The sequence below is a fragment of the Canis lupus genome, chromosome X, assembly GCF_003254725.2.
Source record: "Canis lupus dingo isolate Sandy chromosome X, ASM325472v2, whole genome shotgun sequence".
NCBI lineage: Eukaryota > Metazoa > Chordata > Mammalia > Carnivora > Canidae > Canis > Canis lupus.
The window spans coordinates 121,345,302-121,364,932 of record NC_064281.1 but is presented as its reverse complement, the minus strand read 5'-3'; the positions used below and the strand labels follow the sequence as shown (position 1 = coordinate 121,364,932).

Here is a 19,631-nt window from a genome sequence, read left to right as displayed (position 1 = left end):
TGGGTCTCCACTCAGTAGGTCTGAGGTGGGGCCCCATCATTTCTAACAAGCTCCCAGGGGGTTGCGGAGGCTATGCTTTCTGGGCAGTCGGACTTTCTCCAAACAGATGGGGGTGACAGAGGTCTGAGTCAGGCATGCAGGGCAGAGCAAGGAGCAGCCATAAAAGCCATCTGTGGTGGGGAGGGTGGTTCCACTGCAATATCAGCTCCAGGCTGTGCCTGTTTTATTCACCACCGAAGCCTAGGCGGTGCCCAAGAAACGTGTAGAAAGAACGGGTGAACAAGACAAGTGAGCAGGCAAGAGGTTCCCTGAGGAAGTAGAAGATATGAATGGGTTGGACAGTGTGGAGTTCCATGAGGGACAGCTTTTGCCAAGCAAGCTGGAAGGACAAAGCCGAGGGTCCTCTGGTCTGCCAGGCACTCTTCTAGGCCGGAGACTCTCCTCCTAGCAGCTCTGAAGGTAGAGTCTATGGGTCCTATGCCCTGGCCTCCTCTTCCCTCCCACTCCTCACAGGAAATCAAGCAGCGAGCTCTGAATCCTTCCCATGTGCTTCCACTAAGGCTTCATTTGTATTTCCGTGGCTGCATCAGTGCCCAGACTTTTGTCACTTCCTACCTGATCTCCGAGGCTCCACACAGGGTGGCAAAAGGAGTTTCTCGATTTTTGCCCGCCACCACGTAAAGTGTCCCTGGTTTCCCACGCCTACTGGATACAGTGTAGCCCTCTTGGCTTGGCATCCTCAGCCCTGCTAATCTCTTCAGCCAACCCAACCTCCCACTGCTCCACGCCGCCCACCCCAAGCCAGGCTGGTCACTTCTGTAGTTCATGGAATCAGAGGACAACACACGGCTGACTCTGAAACTCACCTTTCAGCCTGAAGTGCCACCTACAGGCCTGTCTTGCCTGGAAGCTTCGTCTCCCCTCCTTGAACTTACACCATGTTGCCTCAAACCTGTGCACCATCTTCTGTCTGGTATTACAGGGGCTTGTGAACGTATCTTGAGCTCCTCAAAGTGCCTCAGGGGTAAAGAACTTGTCTTACTTCTACTGGTGCTTCCCTGCCCCTCAGCTCAGCACACTGTCCCCCCAGGTGGGCGTGATGCTCCTATCACACAAAGCTCATGACCTGTACAACACCTTCACTTTATTCCAGTGTCCCCGGCTACCTCTCCACCTTCTGGACAAAGGCAGAGAAGAAAACAGAAGTCTTTAACATTACATTTCGATTAGTCTGGGAAGAAACTGGCTTCTGTAAGCAGAACATCACCAGAAAGCTGGGAACACTGAATCCTATGTGCTTTGCCTTTTGGAAATAAGCCCAAAGGGTTCTGAGTGTGAGCTGCAGAGAAATAGCCCTTCCTGCATTGTCTCAAGGAGTTTCTGCCAAACCACGAGCAGATAACGAGTACTCTTCTCTCTGACCTTTTCAGTGCTTTACTGGCAACAAGCCCCACGTCCCATGTTAGAAGAGGAGGCGGGCCCCTTGGGCACACTACCACCTTGCAAGTAAGAAGGACCATGGGGCCCCACTGATAGAGAGGTGTCTACGAAAGAATGTTTTATGAAAAAACAATGCAGGCAGGCACATCAGCTGTACCTGAGAACTTGGAAAACTTATAAGGAGGTGGCCAACCAGCAGTCCCTTCCCTCTGGAGATTGGTGGGGGGAGGGGCAGCAATGATTTAAGCCTTTAAAAAGTTTTTGCTTTAAATTCTGTATCTATTTGAAGTTTCACCATGTATTTCAGACTTCTGCTTTTTCTTTCTTTTTAAAGATTGCAAGATTGCAGTCAAATCATGCATCTTTTTTTTTCTTTTTTTAAAAAGATTTTATTTATTTATTCATGAGAGACACACAGAGAGAGGCGGGGGGAGAGACACAGGCAGAGAGAGAAGCAGGCTCCACGCAGGGAGCCTGATGTGGGACTCGATCCTGGGACTCCAGGATCAGGCCCTGGGCTGAAGGCAGTCAGTCGCTAAACCACTGAGCCACCCAGGCGTCCCCTCTGCTTTTTCTTTTAGGGTATATGTAATATGTGGCTCCTTGAACAGGCTGTGGCTTCTCTCTAGTACTGGTTTGCATGGAAGTTAAGTCTACTTTCCCACCATCAGTCAGCAGGTGGATTTTTTTCCCTATAGCTTCCTCAATTATGTAGAAGGACATTGGAATGATAAGTGACCCAGGAGAGAGGAGGGGTGGGGGTGGGGGGAAGGAGAGACGGAGAACACAAAACAGTAGAATATGAAGCTGCCTGCTTTAAGAAATTCCAATCAAATCTAACAAATGAGAGACATGTCTGCTGTTTCCTCCACCCTTGTGGTCATGGAAGAGCTGGGTGTGCTCTCTTCTAACTGGCAGGAGGAGACCCAAGCTCAGAATAAATTCACTTGAAGGAGGTTAGTTTGTTGGTCCACAGAGGAGAGTTAGCAGCCAGGGAATGCACCGAGAGGGCCCAGTCTCCGGGTGGCATCACTCAACCTTCCGCAGGTAGTGAAAACTCTGCACGGTCCTTTCTATGGCGTCATCCATGGTGACCAGCGGCCGGTAGCCCATGACCTTTCTGGCTCTCTCACAGCTGTAATAGTGGAACGTGCCAGCCAGTGCGACCCTCATTGGTGTGAAAGTGGGCTGCAGCTGGATGACAGGACTGAGAAGCATCACCAAGAGGGACACTAGGAGGGCCAGGTAGTAGGCCACCCAGTAGGGGATGTGGTACTTGGGGGCCTCATAGTTAAGGCCTGTCAGGATGCGGGACAGGAATGTCCAGAAAGGGATGGGTTCATCATTGGTGATGTGAAATGCCTGGAGAGAGAACAAGAAGTTAGAAAATGCTCCCCAGCTAGAGAGGTGGGCAAGTGATGCTTGGAACTTGGTGCTCAGGCACAGGGTGATGGTTCAGCCCAGGGCCAATATTTTGGGAAGCTAGCGGCCTCTTCCACCCAGTGTCTCCAATATGCAAAGGTCAGCCAGTGGCACAGATGCTTTTTTGATCTGGAGCTATGGGCAACCTTAAGGTGCAGACAGGAAAGGTGAGTTTTATCCATGGGCCAGCCAGGATTTTTAAGTGAAGCTTAGACTGCACTCTGGAAGGTACATTGGTTAATTTGACTTGATCATGTTAGTCATGGTAAAGCTCCTTATCTTCAGATGCAACGAACAGGTCACATGCCATTTCTCAAGTGTGTTGTGTTTTGGTCTAAACCAAAAGCCATACACCCACCCTACCCTCACCACCCTAAGCATCACAGGACTGGGAAAACAGCAGAGGTTCAGGAGAAAAATGAGACCCAAATAGGGGGTTCCAAAGGCAGTGGTGAGAAACCAGGAAGATGGGGGCCCTATGACCAAGAGGAGAGGTGAGAGGATCTAATGTGCTTCCTCTTCTCTGCATGACAGCTCACCTCCCCTGACATGTCCATCTTGCCCACTAGGTGCCAAATGCCGGGAGACTGAGATATATCCACCCCTCTGGACGGGGAGGGGCACGAACGTGGGTGGGCAATGGGGGAGAGATGGAGAGATTTCCAGAATGACTGGGAGAATAAATGAGTAGCACGCACCCCCACCAAATATACATGGGACCCTGCTGAGAGCAGTCACATTCACAGTGGGTATCCACGTCATGTTACATGAATGCTTGGTCAATCCCAGCTTACTGGCTCTGGACTTGGCCTGTCCTGATGCAGCCCTGCAATGTCACCACACTCCCGACCACAGGGGATCAACCTCAGACCAATGGGATCCTAAAGCATTTCAGCCAGGATGCAGGATCAAGAAGGCAATTTGCCAATGAATCCAATCACAGGGACATGCAATCCCAAGACGGGCAAACATGCATGGGGCAGGAGAAGCAGGTGCCTTACCTTCCCACTCACGGCTGTGTCTTGGGACAGGTGTTCTGCAGCCAGGATGTGTCCGTGCACCACGTTCTCCACAAAGGTGAAGTCCACCAAATTCTCCCCGTTTCTGTGGGTATACCGGGCATGGTTCCACTGTTAAACATGTGCAGGGGCCAGGATTCCTGGGGCCCTCAGAGGCTCTGGGATATGTAAGGGCCAAGCAAGGAGCCTGAGAGCCCAGTGCCAACATGGATCATGTTTGCTCTAGGCTTCTATTTGAACAGCAACCCTTCGACTTCCCCTAGGACACTCTGGGCTGATGGCTTGCTTTGGCCTTGCACTTTCCCACCATCTCTTCCTAATCCCTCAAAGCAAGAAGTCAGGGTGGCAAGGAGGTGGCAAGGGAGGAGAAAATAAAGAGAGAAAAGGGGAGAAAGAAAGGAAGGAAGCAAAGGTGTACTGGGGAAAAAGCCACACTCTGTCACACACTCTGTCACCAACCACAAAGGCCTTGCCATCTATACTTTCCTTGAGAAGGAATGCAAACACCTCTACCTGCCTTCCCAGATCCAAGGAGAGTTGAAGGCCTGGCCCTTGACCCTGTGCCGTCTCCCCCCCCACTCCCCGAGCATGTATCCTCAACTTTCAAACAGGGACACAAATATTTTTCCAGGCTATGTGATGGTATACTATACTGAACAGTGTCCTCCCCACCCCCCAATTCATGTCTCCTTGGAACTTTTGGATGTGACCTTATTTGGAAATACGGTCTCCGAAGATATGATCTACAAGTTAAGCTGAGGCCATACTGGGATAGGTTAGGCCCTAAATCCAATGGCTGGTATCTTCATAAGAGGGGAATTTGGATATGGACACACAGAAAGGATGCTCCCATGAGAGTGGAGACAGAGGTTAGAGTGACTTACCTACAAGCTAAGGAACATCAAAGACTGCTGGACACTACCAGAGCTGGGAGAAAGGCTTGAGCAGATTCTCCTTCACTTTCCAGAAAGAACTAACCTCTCCCTCCCCACTGCCAACACCTTGATTTCAGACTTCTCACCTCCGAAACTGGGAAAGAATTAATTTCTATTGTCTTAAGCCCCTCAGTTTGTGGTCATTTGTTGTGGCAGCCCCAGGACACCAACACAGAGGGCAGCAGAGCAGGTGCCATTAGAAAAGACCTAACCAAACAACACCGAGCCTTGTCAGGGGGTCAGGGAGAAGGCCAACTGTAGGCCAACTTACCCAATCATGAACTTCATCTTGCCTTTCCTGGCTGCTTCAATGAGGATGGGGACCAACTGGGGGTCCCTTGGGCCGAAGATGCCATGAGGGCGAATGGCCATGGTTAAGAAGTTCCGCTTGGGGTCATTGGCGTCCAAGACTGCCTATAAGAGAGCAGAAGGGGCATGTCCACAGCACTGCTCACAGAGGACACAGAGGCTGCCCTCTGCTCTGCTATCATTTGGGGCTACTTCGGGAGCCCACCCACCCAAAGCACCCAAATTTGAAAACAGGACAGCTGGGTCAAAACCACTGTGATCAGGGTGCCTGGCTGCCTCTTAATCTCAGGATTGTGAATTCAAGCCCCACATTGGGCACGGAGCCTACTTTAAAAACAAACAACAAGAGTATGATCAAAGAGAAAGGCCTGGACTTGGGTACAAAGACTAGAATGCACGAATGCAGCCAGAGGAAGATGAGCCATGGCAGCTATTCATGGAAGAGATCGGAGGGTTCCAGTTGCTGAGTTAGCCGTGAGCCTCCCACCCCTCCTGCCTTAAGCTCCATGTGCTCATTTCTACCACTCCTGATCTGTTCTGCTCAGTTTGGGGTACCACCTAGGAAGGGATTCTGATGAACCCAAATGGGCCAGGAAGAAGAGACCGAGAAGGTAAAGGGTCTGGGAGAAACAGGACAAGTCTTTAGATGTGTTCTGTGTGGCTCAGTGGACAAACGAGAACTTGAGGGCTTAGAATACTAACAGGTTGGGCCTCAAAGGTAACAAAACATCCCGAATGATTTATTATGTTAATGGGAAAAATGGGGACCGTTACAGTTCCTAGCTGGATGGGGCTGTGCGCTGACTGAGATGACTCACATCAACTGTTTCAGGAAGTATGTGTTTGATAAGTAGACTTATTGTATCACCTCATCTAGGATTTCCATTCTATGGTGGCAAAATTCTTGTGCACATTTTGGCCCCAGTTAGTTTAAGCTACTTGACTAACTTTATTACCAGTTGAGAGATCTGAAAGCCAACAGCGAGTTGCGTGCCAACAGTGGCTGACAGGGGGCTCCAGGGGGGTTACTGTTGCAGGCCTTTAGAGGCTTTGCTTACTCCCACTTGAGTGCCCAAAAGTTAATGAAAGTGAGGCCCCATGGCTGTCACCTGCAGCTGCCGAGCACAGGGGGTGAGAATCCCAGTGCCTTAGGTAAGAGTACACAGGGACCCGCAAAAGCCTCAGTGCTTCTTGGGCGAAGTCAGGTGGGAGCTCTGTGAGGCTCTCTGTGCTCCAAAGAGCAGGGTGCCAGAACCTGGAGACAGGACTCCTCCAGCTTACAAAAGGCCAGGCTTCCACGCCTGGACTGGGGAGGCCCTTGTGTCTTCCTGTACACGATTCCTGGGACTTTCTGACCTGGAGTAATAGCACACAGATGGGAGACAGCTGGCTCTCCGGCAGCTCAGGAACTCATGCCAATCCAGCACCAAGCTCCGGTTCGATATGTATTGGCTGTGAAATGCAACCTCAGTGGGCTTGACTGTGCAGTGAACACCTGGGAGAAGTAGACTCACAGCTTCCCCTGCTAAGGTAAGCTGCTGGTGGTCAACGAGCATCCATGGTCTGCAAGTGGGTATGTCCTTATGGTAATATTCTCCCTGGATGTTAGTCCTGGAGCTAGCTGCCATCAGGGTCCCTGGAACCCTGGAGTCCAAAGGCTTAGTGCCTGTTACTCAACCCAGCCTACTGTTAAAACCAGGTGCTCCCTGGCAAAGTTGGTCTGCCAAGTGGAAACCAGTACCTTGTCAAGTAGTTTTCCTTAAAATAAAGCAAGATCTTGTCATGTTTAATTTAAATAAGGTAGGGAGGGCAAGAGTGCCACAAGGAAGGTGTGTTCAAATGAAAATACTTGTATGTTAAGTCCAAGTTCTGCCGGAGTGCTTGGGATCTTCATAAATCACCTCTGATTTCTGTGGCAACTGAGTAATGTTGCATGGCACAGAGGTTGAGTGCCGGCCCTGGAGCTAGACTGTGTGGGTTCAGCCACCTGCTAGTTGCACAGCCTCAGGAAGAAACTGAATCTCTGTGCATCTCTAACCTGGTGGTGATAATAGTACCCACCTTTGTGGGGTCATTGTGAAGTTTAAATGAGGCAGTTCCTAGGCAGTACTCAGAGCCGAGTCTGGTCACATTAAGCTACAGTTATTCTTTTTAAAATTGAATTTCAGCCACAATTTTACTTCCCAAGTTAGGTCGGCAAGCCTGAGAACACTAACTTTGTAAATGATTTTCTTAAAAATCTAAACTCTCCAGATGTTCATGGCACTTGCTCGTCACTCAACCAGTTCTCAGGTACATACTCTCTCCTGTAAGATTTTTGTCTCCGTGTAATAGTCAATGGGTTTCATGGCATAAGGCAGGTCTTCAGTTCCATTCTTGATGTTGACGCCCTCAAAGATGACACTGGCACTGCTGGTTAAAATGAGTTTCTGGCAGAGGAGAAAGGAAGGTTAAAAAAAATACAAGTAAGAAATGATCTTTATTAAAACAATCCGATGTTCATTCATGAAAGAAGATCAAATGGTGCCTGTTTGCAACACTCATACGCAAGGCACCGTATAAATGATTTATTGTGAGGCTTTGCTTTTCAGCCCTTCTTAAAATAATTCACAGATCACCATCTTTTGTAGCTACACGGATTCTGAGATGCATTCTATTTCATTCTAAAACAGTGGATTTCACTTTTTTTTTCTCTCCTATCACTACCGAGAGGTGGAACAGACTTCCTTTATTTGTATTATCTCAGTATGGGAATGATTCCCCAAGGGAGGATAGTGCACAAACTATGAGGGAGATACCTGTCTGAAAAAGATGCCTCGTGATTCTGATACCAACCCTGGCAGGTCAGCACATGTCTGCAAGCACATGCGGCACATGCCGACTTGAAACATGCTGTTTGAAAGGAAATGCTTTCTTATGAGGGTCCTAGCTTCTAGCCCTCTGGTTAAAGGGAGCCCATCCAACATTGAACACCATTAGCTCGAACCGTATCTTTACCGCTTTTATTCATCATTTTACTAGAAGTCCTAGCAAGTGTGGTGGGTTAAGACACACAAGGAATAATTTGAAAAGAAGAAATAAAACTATGGCCATTCACAGATGCTAGAAATGTTGACATGGAAAACATTATGAACATATGGAATATACTACAGTTAGAGTTCAGCAGAACTGGTGAGGACAAAATCAACATGCAAAAATCAACTGTGTCTGCATTAGCAATTTAAAGTATAATATGAAAGATACTATTTCAATAACCAAAAATTAAGTACATAGGGATAAATTAAAAAAAAAAAAGGATGTGAAAAACCTTTCTAAAGTAAAGGCACTAAAGAGAGAGAGATTATGTGTTTATGGATACAAAGACTTAACAGTGGTAAGGTATTGATGCTTTCACAAATTACCTTTAAATCTGATGCAACTACAATAACAAATCCAACAAGAACTGGACAATCTGATTCTAAAATTTATGTGGATGAGCAAAGGGCTACGAATAGCCAAGTAAATTCTGAACAACATGATTGGAGGGTGACTTGTCCTAGCAGGTACTGAAATTCATCCTAAGGCTTGCTCAGTGAAGGAGGAGCTTGGTGGCATGGGGACAAGTGGGAGCCAAGTGGGGGAAGGACAGAGCTGGGGACAGACCCATAGGAGGCAGCAGCACCTGAGATGTGCTGGCTGGCTGGGGCCCTGGTTGGGGGGTGGGGGTGTTGCATAATAAATGCTGCTGAACAACAGAAATTTAACTGCTACCTCAGATCATACACAAACATAAATTCCTGGCAGATTAAATATTTAAATGCACAAAAGATCAGTTTAAACCTTTGGGGAAAAACCCCACATTAAACAATCTTTTGATTTCAGGGTTATGAAAGGTTTCCTAAATATAATAGGAAAAGCCATTTTCTTTTCTTTTTTTTATTTGAGAGAGAGAGAAAGAGAGAGAGAGGGAGGGAGGGAGGGAGGGAGGGAGCACTAGCTAGGGGGAGGGGCAGAGGCAGAGGGAGAATCCCAAGCAGACTCTCTGCTGAGTGTGGAGCCTGACGTGGGGCTCGATCCCATGACCCGGAGATCACGACCTGAGCTGAAATCAAGAGTCAGTTGCTCAACCAACTGAGCCACCCAGGTGCCCCATGAAGAGCCACTTTCTCCACTGTAACACACTAAGCTATTGCACCACCTCAGTGAATATACTGGATATATATATATATATGTATATATATATATATATACACATATATATATATATATGATGGATAAATCTCAAAAACAATGCTGGGGGAGAAAAAAGCAAGTTGCAGGAAGATATACTCAATATACCATTTCTATAAAGTTTTTCACATGCAAACCGATAACTTATATTGGCTGTACATGGAGCGAATGGCGGTGATAAACCCGAATTCAGAACACTGATTCCCTATGGACAGCAAAGGCCTTGAGAATGGATACCCACAAACTTCAACTCTACTGGTAATGTTACCTAAACGGTGTGAAGATTATATTGGTGCTATGTAATTCTTGAATCTTTTCTGGATAACTAGCCTATTCCATTTAACAAACAGCAGCAATGCAATTGACAGAGCTCTAGTTATACAAGCACGTTATAGACTAAGGAGTCTGGGATTTGACATCAGAGAATTCGATTTGAATCCCACCTCTTTCTTTCATTTATTAGCAAAGAGATATTACTTAGCCTCCCAAATCTGCTTCTGTCACCTGTCAAGTGATATTTGTAGCTCCTGATTACCTATGGAGAAGCAAATCAGGTGACAACCATGAGGCAAAGTGTCTTGTCATTTGCAAAGCATAAGGGGTCGCTATTACATAATCCCTCCTTTCCAGGGCACTGAGCCCCGAAGCTGGTGAGGAATGAGTGCTGATGATGCTGGGTGATCCCGAGAACCCAGCTTTATAACAGAGCAGCAAGCTATGATAGGGTGGAGATTTATATCTCAAGTCTGAGTTATAACAGGTCTCTATTAGCGAAAAGTTAATAGTTTATTCTTTGAAAACAGAAGCAAGGGCTGGAAAAACAGTACAGCAGTTCCTTAAAAGGTTAAACACAGAATTACTGTATGACCCAGGAATTCCATTTCCGGGTATTTACCTCAAAGAACTGAAAGTACAGGCTGGAGTTGATATTTATATACCTAGGTTCCTAGCAGCATGATTCACAATACTCAAAAGTGGAAACCGCCCGAGAGTCCACTGATGCATGAATTGCTAGATAAAATGTGGTCTGTCCACACAATGGAATGTTATTCAGTGGTTAAAAAGAAGGAAATTCAGACACATGCTACAACATGGATGAACCTAGAAGACATCATGTTGAGTGAAAGAAGCTAGATATAAAAGCAGATACCATGAGTCCAGTTCTTTAACATCTCTAGATTCATGGAAACAGAATGGAGAATGGTGGGTGCCAAGGGCTTGGAGAGGAGGGGTGGGGAGCTGTTGCTTAATGGGGATAAAGTTTCAGTTTGGGAAGGTGAAAGTTCAGGAGATGGTAGGGATGTTTGCACAGCAATCGGAATGTACTTGATGCCACTGAACTGTTAATAAAAAAATGGTTAAAATGGTCAATTTTATGACATTTACTTAACCACAATAAAAAATGAAAGTAATATTGATTTTATGGCTCTTTAACCAAAGACTAATAATAAGCCTTAGGGTCCTAGATGGTCTATTGAGATGCAGCTCAAACTGGCCTAGCAGCTCCTAGGATTCAGTTTCTAGAATCTTCACAACACTTTAGGATGCAAGCCTGGCTTGGCCCAGGAAGAGAACAAGAAGAACCCTGGCTCCCACACACTTAGAAAGGGCCATGACATGTTCCTGACAGCATTCACTCCAGCTTTCCCCTTACCTGAACCCCAGCCTCTTTGCAAGTTTCAATGACATTCTTGGTGCCAATGTAATTCACTCTATAAAAGAGTTCCTTGTTGTTACTGGATGGTGGGGGTGATGCACAGTGGAAAACTGTGCTTACACCTTTCAGAGCTGGGTAGAGATCCTGGAAAAGCAAACAAAGACAAAAAAAAAATCACTCCCGCTTTAGATAAGTAAACAGCCTCCTCACATTCCCACTTTTCAATCTGTGGCATGTAGGTGTCCTGCCCTTTTATAATTCTATAATTAACATGAAAATACATCTCACTGTAAAAGATTCAAACAATACAGAAGTACCTAGGATGGAAACCATGATGTCCCTTGAATTGCCCCTCCCCATTGACTGGCTCCCAATAAAAACTGGGTCTAGCACATATGAAGCCTGTGGGATCCAGACAAAGACAGTATCTGTACCTCTGTGTACCATGAGGGTGGCGGTGCATGGCAATTCAGGGCACCTGGGAGTAAAACTCCTGGGGAAAATGAGCTCAGAGATACAAATTATGAATCATATGAAAAAGTCCCACACCATGAAAGACAGTACAAATAGCCAACACACAAGAGTATTCCTTTCTGTAAAAATAGATACAGAACAGCAAGCTGAAAGGGAATGAAAACAAGTACATTTAATTTGCTGCTAAAAGGAACCAGAGCTCCTGGGAGCAATGGCTGATTGCAGATATGGGGCAGGAAGTAGACAAGAAGAGCCAGGAACATCTTGTCAAACCAGAAAGTAAAGAAGCTAGCCTAGACTCCTGGGGTCCTGTTAAAAGGACTCAAGAGTCAACTTGAAGAGGCTCTCACTGGCCAAAGAAGGGACAATTTGATCATCAGTAAGAATAAGAATTCCTGCTGTAAACTAATAAGGGAAATGGTCAAGCATTTAATCTGCATAAGGTACAAAGAACTGAATTCAGAAACAGAGAGAATGACAGCGTGTCTCCATTTTACAAAACGCTCATTAGGTAATAAGATCTAGGAACGATCATCAATAGACTAATAATACCAAAAGAAAGACAATCATGAATTATGTGCTTAGATTCACTGATAATATTTTGCCATTAATTTTCTTTGTGTACATATAGACACATGATTTTTTTTCCTGAAACCATTCGAGAATAAGTTGCAGACAATGTGCCACTTTGCCTCTAAACTCTTCTAACAACAAAAGACTTCCTCCCAAATACCGCTAAAGAATGATCACACGCAAGAAATGTAACAGGATAGGACACTCTTATTATATAATTAGTCTATATACAAATTTCCCCCATTGTCCCAATAATGTCCTTTAAAGGCATTTTTATATTGGGATCCAGGATCCAATCATAGATCCTATTGTACTTAGTCCTCCTATCTCTTTCGTCTCTTTGAATCTGGAACATTCAATTATGATTCTTGCCTGGAACACTTATTAACATATTGGTTGTAAAATGTTAAATCCTAATTCCAGCATTCTTTTTATTTCTATTAGTTGCCATTTCTCGGTAATGTTCCCCTTCTTCTATACTAATTTTTCTTTCTAGCATTTCCGTGGACACATGGATTCTTTTAAGATTTTTAAAAGATTTATTTATTCATGAGAGACACAGAGAGAGGCAGAGACACAGGCAGAGGGAGAAGCAGGCTCCATGCAGGGAGCCTGATGTGGGATTCGATCCCAGGACCTCAGGATCACGACCTGCGCCAAAGGCAGATACTGAACTACTGAGCCACCCAGGCATCTTGGACACATGGATTCTTACTTTATTCAATGCATTACAATCCACTACTATTGTCTTTTGCAAGGCTTAAAATACCCCAAATTTGGCCAGTGGGGATTCTTGACGTTCCTATATCCTTTTGACATATTCCCATTGGAATATGAACACTTTCTTTTCTTTTTTTTTTCAAGTGGGCTCCACGTTCAGAGTGGAGCCCAGTGTGAAGCCTGAAATCATGACCCTGAGATTGAGACCTGAGCTAAGATCAAGAGTTGGATGCCTAATGGACTGAGCCACCCAGGTGCCTCTGAGCACTTTCTTAATTTTGTCCTAAGACAATGTCTCAGGCTCACTTGTGCTACCCCTGCTCAGAGTCCTGAATGGGAGCCCTGGTTTCTGAGCATTAGATGTGCTGATTGCTATCAGTACCCCCAGAGAAAACAGCTGAACTGGAATCAGATCCAGCTTTTAGTCCACTAGAAGTATAGTCCAGGCACAAACTTGATTGTAAATTTAGTAGTACCCACATCAAAAAAGTCAAATGAAACAGATGAAAATAACTGTAATGTATGCTATTGAACATAGTATTATCCAAAATATTATCACTTTGACATATAATCAATAGAAAAATTATTACTGAGCTATCTATAGTCCCTTTTTCTATACTATGCTATCCTGAACAGGCACAGTCCTAGGTCTTCCTGCTTATAGGAAACACTAAAGGACAGAGGGACATGTCACACAAGTCCGTGGGGGTACAATCTGCTAAATTCACTCCATGGGAAATGCTATGGGACAATAAATATAGTTTTAAATAAACATTATTCAACAAACAAAATGTGAAGGGGAACTTTTATACAAGAGACCTAGTTTAACTAATTTCAATGTCTTAATCTTTTTGGTTCCTTATTTGAAAAGAAATCTACACAAAAATACTTATAAGACATTCATGGATATTTGAACACAGGCTGGAAATAAAGGAACTGTCAGTATGTTTTAGGTGTGGTCATGGAGCTGTGTCTTTAAAAAGGCTCCTTTTGGCGGGGGGGCCTGGGTGGCTCAGTCAGTGAAGCGTCTGCCTTCAGCTCAGTTGTAATCCCAGGGTCCTGGGATAGAGACCCACATTGGGCTCCCTGCTCAACAGGGAACCTGCTTCTTTCTCTCATGCTTCCCCTGCTTGTGCTCTCTCTGTCAAATAAATAAATAAATAAATAAATAAATAAATAAATAAATAAATAAATAAATCTTTTTTTTTAAGGCTCCCTTTGGGACACCTGGGTGGCTCAGCGGTTCAGTGTCTGCCTTCGGCTCAGGGCGTGATCCTGGGGTCCTGGGATTGAGTCTCGCATTGGGCTCCTCGTGGGGAGCCTACTTCTCCCTCTGCCTATGTCTCTGCCTCTCTCTCTCCGTGTCTCATGAACAAATAAATAAAATCTTTTAAAAAAATAAAAAAAGGCTCCTTTAAATCTTAAAAATAAAGGTGAGGGCACCTGGGTGCTACTGTCGGTTAAGCATTCAACTCTGGATTTTGGCTCAGGTCTGACCTCAGGGTCATGAGATGAAGCCCCACGTTAGGCTCTATGCTCAGCATGGACTCTGCTTGAGATTCTGTCCCTCTAGCTCTGCTTCTCCCCTACCTCATGCGCTAAAATCAAAAAATATATCTTTAAAAAAGGCTTATCTTTTGGAGACAAACACTGAAATATTTGCAGAAAAAATGATAATGGTGTTTAGGATTAGCTTCAAAATAATCTGAGGGTGGGTGGGAATATGGTGAAACAAGAGTGTCTGTAAGTGGATATGAAACAGAGGAAATCTATAAAATGTTATGAAGACAGAAAGTGAAAGAACACATGAAGGAAAAACTAACAGACATGTACATTATAATGACAGACTCTACCATATGTCTGGTAAGGCTTCCAGAAAGAAGGAAAAGAGAGAATGGAGGCAGAGTCAATACTTGAAGAATTTTCCAGAAGTGAAAGGCATGAGTCCTCAGGTTCCAAAGGCCTACTAGTTGTTGAGTAGATTTTTTTTTTTAAGATTTTATTTATTTATTCATGATAGTCACAGAGAGAGAGAGGGGCAGAGACACAGGCAGAGAGAGAAGCAGGCTCCATGCATCGGAAGCCCGACGTGGGATTCGATCCCGGGTCTCCAGGATCGCGCCCTGGGCCAAAGGCAGGCGCCAAACCGCTGCGCCACCCAGGGATCCCTGTTGAGTAGATTTTAAACACAAAACAAAAACACAGAAAAACCTCCTAGACAAATTCTCTACAGAACAGACAGGATAAGAAAGAAAAACCTAAAAGGCATGAGAGGAAAACCCAGCTGACCCCCAAAAGAATGATGGTCAGATGGAGCGTCAGGAGGACCAATTATGAACCTAAAGTTCCACCCCCAGCAAATAAGCATTTATGAGAGAGGGTGAGAGAAAGACAGTCTTAGGCATATGAGGACTCGGAAAGTTTAGTGCCCAGATATTCAGTGGGGGATGCTAAAGGAAATGCTTCCGGAAGAAGAGGAAGGAAGCTGGAAGAAAGAAATGGGAAACAAGAAGTACTGGTGAACGAATTCAGGAATATGGCACAAAATCTAAGTAGTGACTTTCAAACCCACTTCTTTTTTTGAAAAAGGTTTTATTTATTTATTCATGAGAGACACAGAGAGAGAGGCAGAGACACAGGCAGAGGGAGAAGCAGGCTCCATGCAAAGAGCCCGACGTGGGACTTGATCCTGGATCTCCAGGATCATGTCCTGGGCTGAAGGCAAGTGCTAAACCACTGAGCCACCAGGCTGCCCTCAAACCCACTTCTACATGTCCTTCACCCTCCTCAGGTCCTCCTTGGCTTGGACTTCATGATCCATCATTGCAATCTGGGCCTTGCCCACGCCTGTCTTTATCAGGTTGCTCTGGCAAACTCTCCTTCTCCCTGCTGGTACCTAAGAATGACACAGTAGGGTAGTGGGTCTCACTTTAAGTTTGTGTTAAACAAAATTTGGGTGTGCCCAGGTGGCTCAGTCAGTTAAGTCTGCCTTAGGCTCAGCTCATGACCTTGGGGTCCTGGGATCGAGCCCCGCATTGGGCTTCCTGCTCAGCGAGGAGTCTGTTTCTCCCTCTGCCCCTCCCCAGCTCATGCTGTCTCTCTTACTTGCTCACTCTCTTCCTTAAATAAATAAAACCTTAAAAAAATAAACAAAAATTTGGGACGTCTGGGTGGCTCAGTGGTTGAGTGTCTACATTTGGCTCAGGTTGTGATCCCAGGGTCCGGGAGGGAGTCCTGCATTGGGCTCCCTGCGAGGAGCGTGCTTCTCCCTCTGCCTATGTCTCTGCCTCTCTCTCTGCGTGTCTCTCATGAATAAATACATAAAATCTTTTTAAAAATATTTCACCTGATTTCTTTAAAAAAATCTGTAAATAGGGATCCCTGGGTGGCGCAGCGGTTTGGCGCCTGCCTTTGGCCCAGGGCGCGATCCTGGAGACCCGGGATCGAATCCCACATCGGGCTCCCGGTGCATGGAGCCTGCTTCTCCCTCTGCCTGTGTCTCTGCGCCTCTCTCTCTCTGTGACTATCATAAATAAATAAAAAAATTAAAAAAAAATCTGTAAATAAATACTAGCAGCAGTATCACGGGAGTTAGTAGGGATTTGGAGGAGCAGTTTGGAGGGAAGTTGAAATTTGCTAAGGAGCCTCATATTCTTTGAGGGGTCTCAGTGGTGATCAAAAGGAATATTCCTGCCTTCAGGGAGCTTACCTTCTCTGGGGGCAGCGGGCAGATAAACGAGTAGATACAGAGTACAGTTAGTACCAAGTGCTATATATAGAAACCTACATCGAACAAAGGAGACCTGGAGGGGCTTGCTGCTTAGCATAAGTTGGTTAGTGACTCAAACACATTTAGGGAGCAATCTCTGTGGTTCCCAAAGAGCATTCCTGGCAGAAAGAGCAGTGAATACAAAGGTCTGGAGGCAGAAAGTCAGTTCACGAGTCTGAGGAGTAGTAAAGAGGCCAGCATGCCTGGAGCAGAGCAATGAGAGAATATAGGTGAGGGTGAGGCCAGATCCTGTAGGGCCTCAAAGGTGATGATAAGGGCCTGTATGTTTGCTCCAAACAGAACTGGAGCACTGGAGGCTTATGAACAGAGGGGTGTCATGATTTGACTCATGCATTAAAAGGGGGTGGCCTGGACCAGCATAGCATGGTGACAAATGAAGGAGCGAGAAGCTGCTGAACTGGGGATCTATTCGGAGAGTGCAGTCAACAAAATCTGCTGATGAATGAGATGGAGGGTATAAGAGAAGGGAATCAAGGGTAAATCTAATGTTTTTGGCCAAAGCTATTGGAAGAACAGAGTGGGCCATTTATTGAGATAGACAGGACTTTAGTAGGTTTGCTGTAGCAGGGGAGGGGACTTGCAGCAGGGAACCAGAAGCTGAATTTTGAATATGGCAATTCCAAAATGTCTATTATGTATCCCAACAGAGATGTCCTGCAGGCAGCTGGACAGATACGAATCCAGGAGAGCTATAGGCTGCAGATCTCAAGCTGGGAGCTTGTCGGCCTCTAGATTGTATTTTGTCTGTGAGCCAGGGGAGCGGGGCAGGAGGGGGGAGGAGCGGGTTCGCTTGGACACTGAGTGTGCTCAGAGAAGAAAAGAGATCTAAGCAATAAGCTCTGGAGCCTGCCACATTTAGAAATTATAGAGATACAGAGACAGAATGGCAGGAGGAGAAATGGGCAAGTCAGTGTCCTACGCTTGACCACTGGATCTGGTCACCTCCAGGTCCCTGGTGGCTGTGTCCGGGCTGTTGTTGACAACCTTGCTGGAGTATTTGGGAGAGACAATGGAATGAAGCGATCAGAGGTGGCAAGTGCAAATGGCTCTTTGAGCCCTCCTATGACAGCAAAGAGAAGGGGACAATAGCTGGGGTGGGACCTCACATCAGGGCATTTTGCTTTCTTAAGATGGGTGATCCTGCAACATGTCTATGTGCCGTTGGCTATGACTGGGTAGAGAAGGTGCAATTGCTTATATGGGAGAAAAAGGCCAGAATCCCCAGCGGAATCACTGAGTAGGAAGACAGGGGCTCCAGGTGGCACTGGGAGCATTTGCATGGATGAGGCACCTGCAGAGCACAAATGTGGTCACAGGCAGGTCTGCAGATATGGTGCCAGGAGGTACCACGGAGCCGGCTTGGAGGCCGTGGTCTTGCCGAAAGAGGCAAAAACCCCTTGTATTTTCTTTTCCTGCCCCATTCAGCTGCCCAGAAGCTCCCAGGGAGGAGGGAGGATCTGATTTAAGCAGGGATGGGGTTATACCTAGGACACACAGCCTGATGGAGAAGTTGAGGTGTGCACTTGGTGAGGCTCCAGGGTTGTTATTCCATGGAACACTGGTCTGGGTGCTGCTGTAAAGCTATCTTAGAGCTGTGGTTGGCGTCTATAATCAGCTGACTTTAAGTCCAGGAGATTATCCTCTATACTCTGGGTGGGCTTCCTCTAATCACTTGAAAGCCCTTTAAGATTAAACTGGGAGGTTGCTGTAAGGAAAACTCCTGCCTTGGAACTGCAGCATCAGCTCCTGACCGAGTCTCTAGCCTGCTGGCCTATCCTGTAAACTTCAGTCTTGCAAGCCCTGCAATCACACAAGCCCACTTCTTCAATCAGATCTCATCCTCTCCCTCTCTCTGCCTCTCTCTCCCTCTTCCTCTCCATCTACACACACACACACACACACACACACACACACACACACACCTTACTGGTTGTTTCTCTGGAGAACCCTGCCTGATGGAGACAAGAAGAAAGGGGCAAGGGGGATAAGTATCACACAAGGGAGCAAGTCAGTCATGGACTCAAAGGCAGTGAGGACACAAATGGGGTGAGAGACAGTGGCAAAGAGCCAGATGTCTGGGTGTGGTTTAAGAACTGGTACAGTGCAGGCAGTAGTGGGCCAGCACTAGAAAGACAGGAGGTGGTGCTCAGAGTGGTGCGCCTGCAAGTGAGAACATGGAGAGGACACATTTACCAGTGAGAACAGGCTCTGGGGCAGGGGATGCCAACAGGCTAGGAGGCCAAGAAGAGTGAGAGGAGGCCAAGAAGAGGTGAGCTGAAGGTACTGGCAGGGTCACGTGGGTGAATACTGAACTCATCAATAATTATGATGAAGCTGACCTTGGCCAGGAACCTAAATCACTAAGAAATGAGATGGAGCCCCCCGGGAAAGGGAGCAGGTGGCTCGGGGTGATGGTCACAAGGGCAGGCACTGGGGTATGCCCAGCCTGCCGGCATCACCTGCATGGCCAGAGAGATCTTAGGGCAGCAAGGCAGTGGCAAGGACAAACAGGGAACATGTCTACCCTGTCTCCAGGCTCAGAGGCGTGGGTGGTGTGGGAGAGAAAACAGCCTGTGGGGGAAGCTGTGTCCTTAAAAGTCAAAGTAACAAAACCACGGCAAAAGATGCCAAAGCAGATGGGCTGAGGGAAGCTATCTGTAATAAAGCCCTGCAGATAGAAAGGAACTACAAGGGGAATCCCTGGGTGGCGCAGCGGTTTGGCGCCTGCCTTCAGCCCAGGGCGCGATCCTGGAGACCCGGGATCGAATCCCACATCGGGCTCCCGGCGCATGGAGCCTGCTTCTCCCTCTGCCTGTGTCTCTGCCTCTCTCTCTCTCTGTGACTATCATGAATAAATAAATAAAAATCTTTAAAAAAAAAAAAAAAGAAAGGAACTACAAATCTGTAAGAAAATCAAGGTAAGGCACAGACAAATGGACAAAGGCCACCGACAGCCACTTCACAGAGGACCGAGAGAGAGCACTGGGCCTGGCGTCCCGCATAGGGAGGGCACGTGACTGAGCCTCAGCAAGGTCCCACTGCACCCTCTTTGGAATGCAACACCGAACAGTCTACTGCATTGA

General features: G+C 46.4%; 1 protein-coding gene across 4 annotated transcripts in view; it reads right to left on the bottom strand.

Annotated features, from left to right (window-relative positions):
- Positions 1–2,189: 2,189 nt before the first annotated feature.
- NSDHL (NAD(P) dependent steroid dehydrogenase-like) overlaps positions 2,190–19,631 on the bottom strand; it is a 33,717-nt gene continuing 16,275 nt past the window's right edge. For all 4 annotated transcript variants that reach the window (XM_025460680.3, XM_025460677.3, XM_025460681.3 and 1 more), the window contains 5 exons: positions 10,989–11,135; positions 7,426–7,554; positions 5,088–5,230; positions 3,864–3,966; positions 2,190–2,802 (listed from right to left, as the gene is read on the bottom strand). In XM_025460680.3, the coding sequence (XP_025316465.1) occupies positions 2,470–2,802; positions 3,864–3,966; positions 5,088–5,230; positions 7,426–7,554; positions 10,989–11,135 (855 nt within the window). In that variant the 3' untranslated portion in view covers positions 2,190–2,469. The remainder of the gene's footprint in view (positions 2,803–3,863; positions 3,967–5,087; positions 5,231–7,425; positions 7,555–10,988; positions 11,136–19,631) is intronic.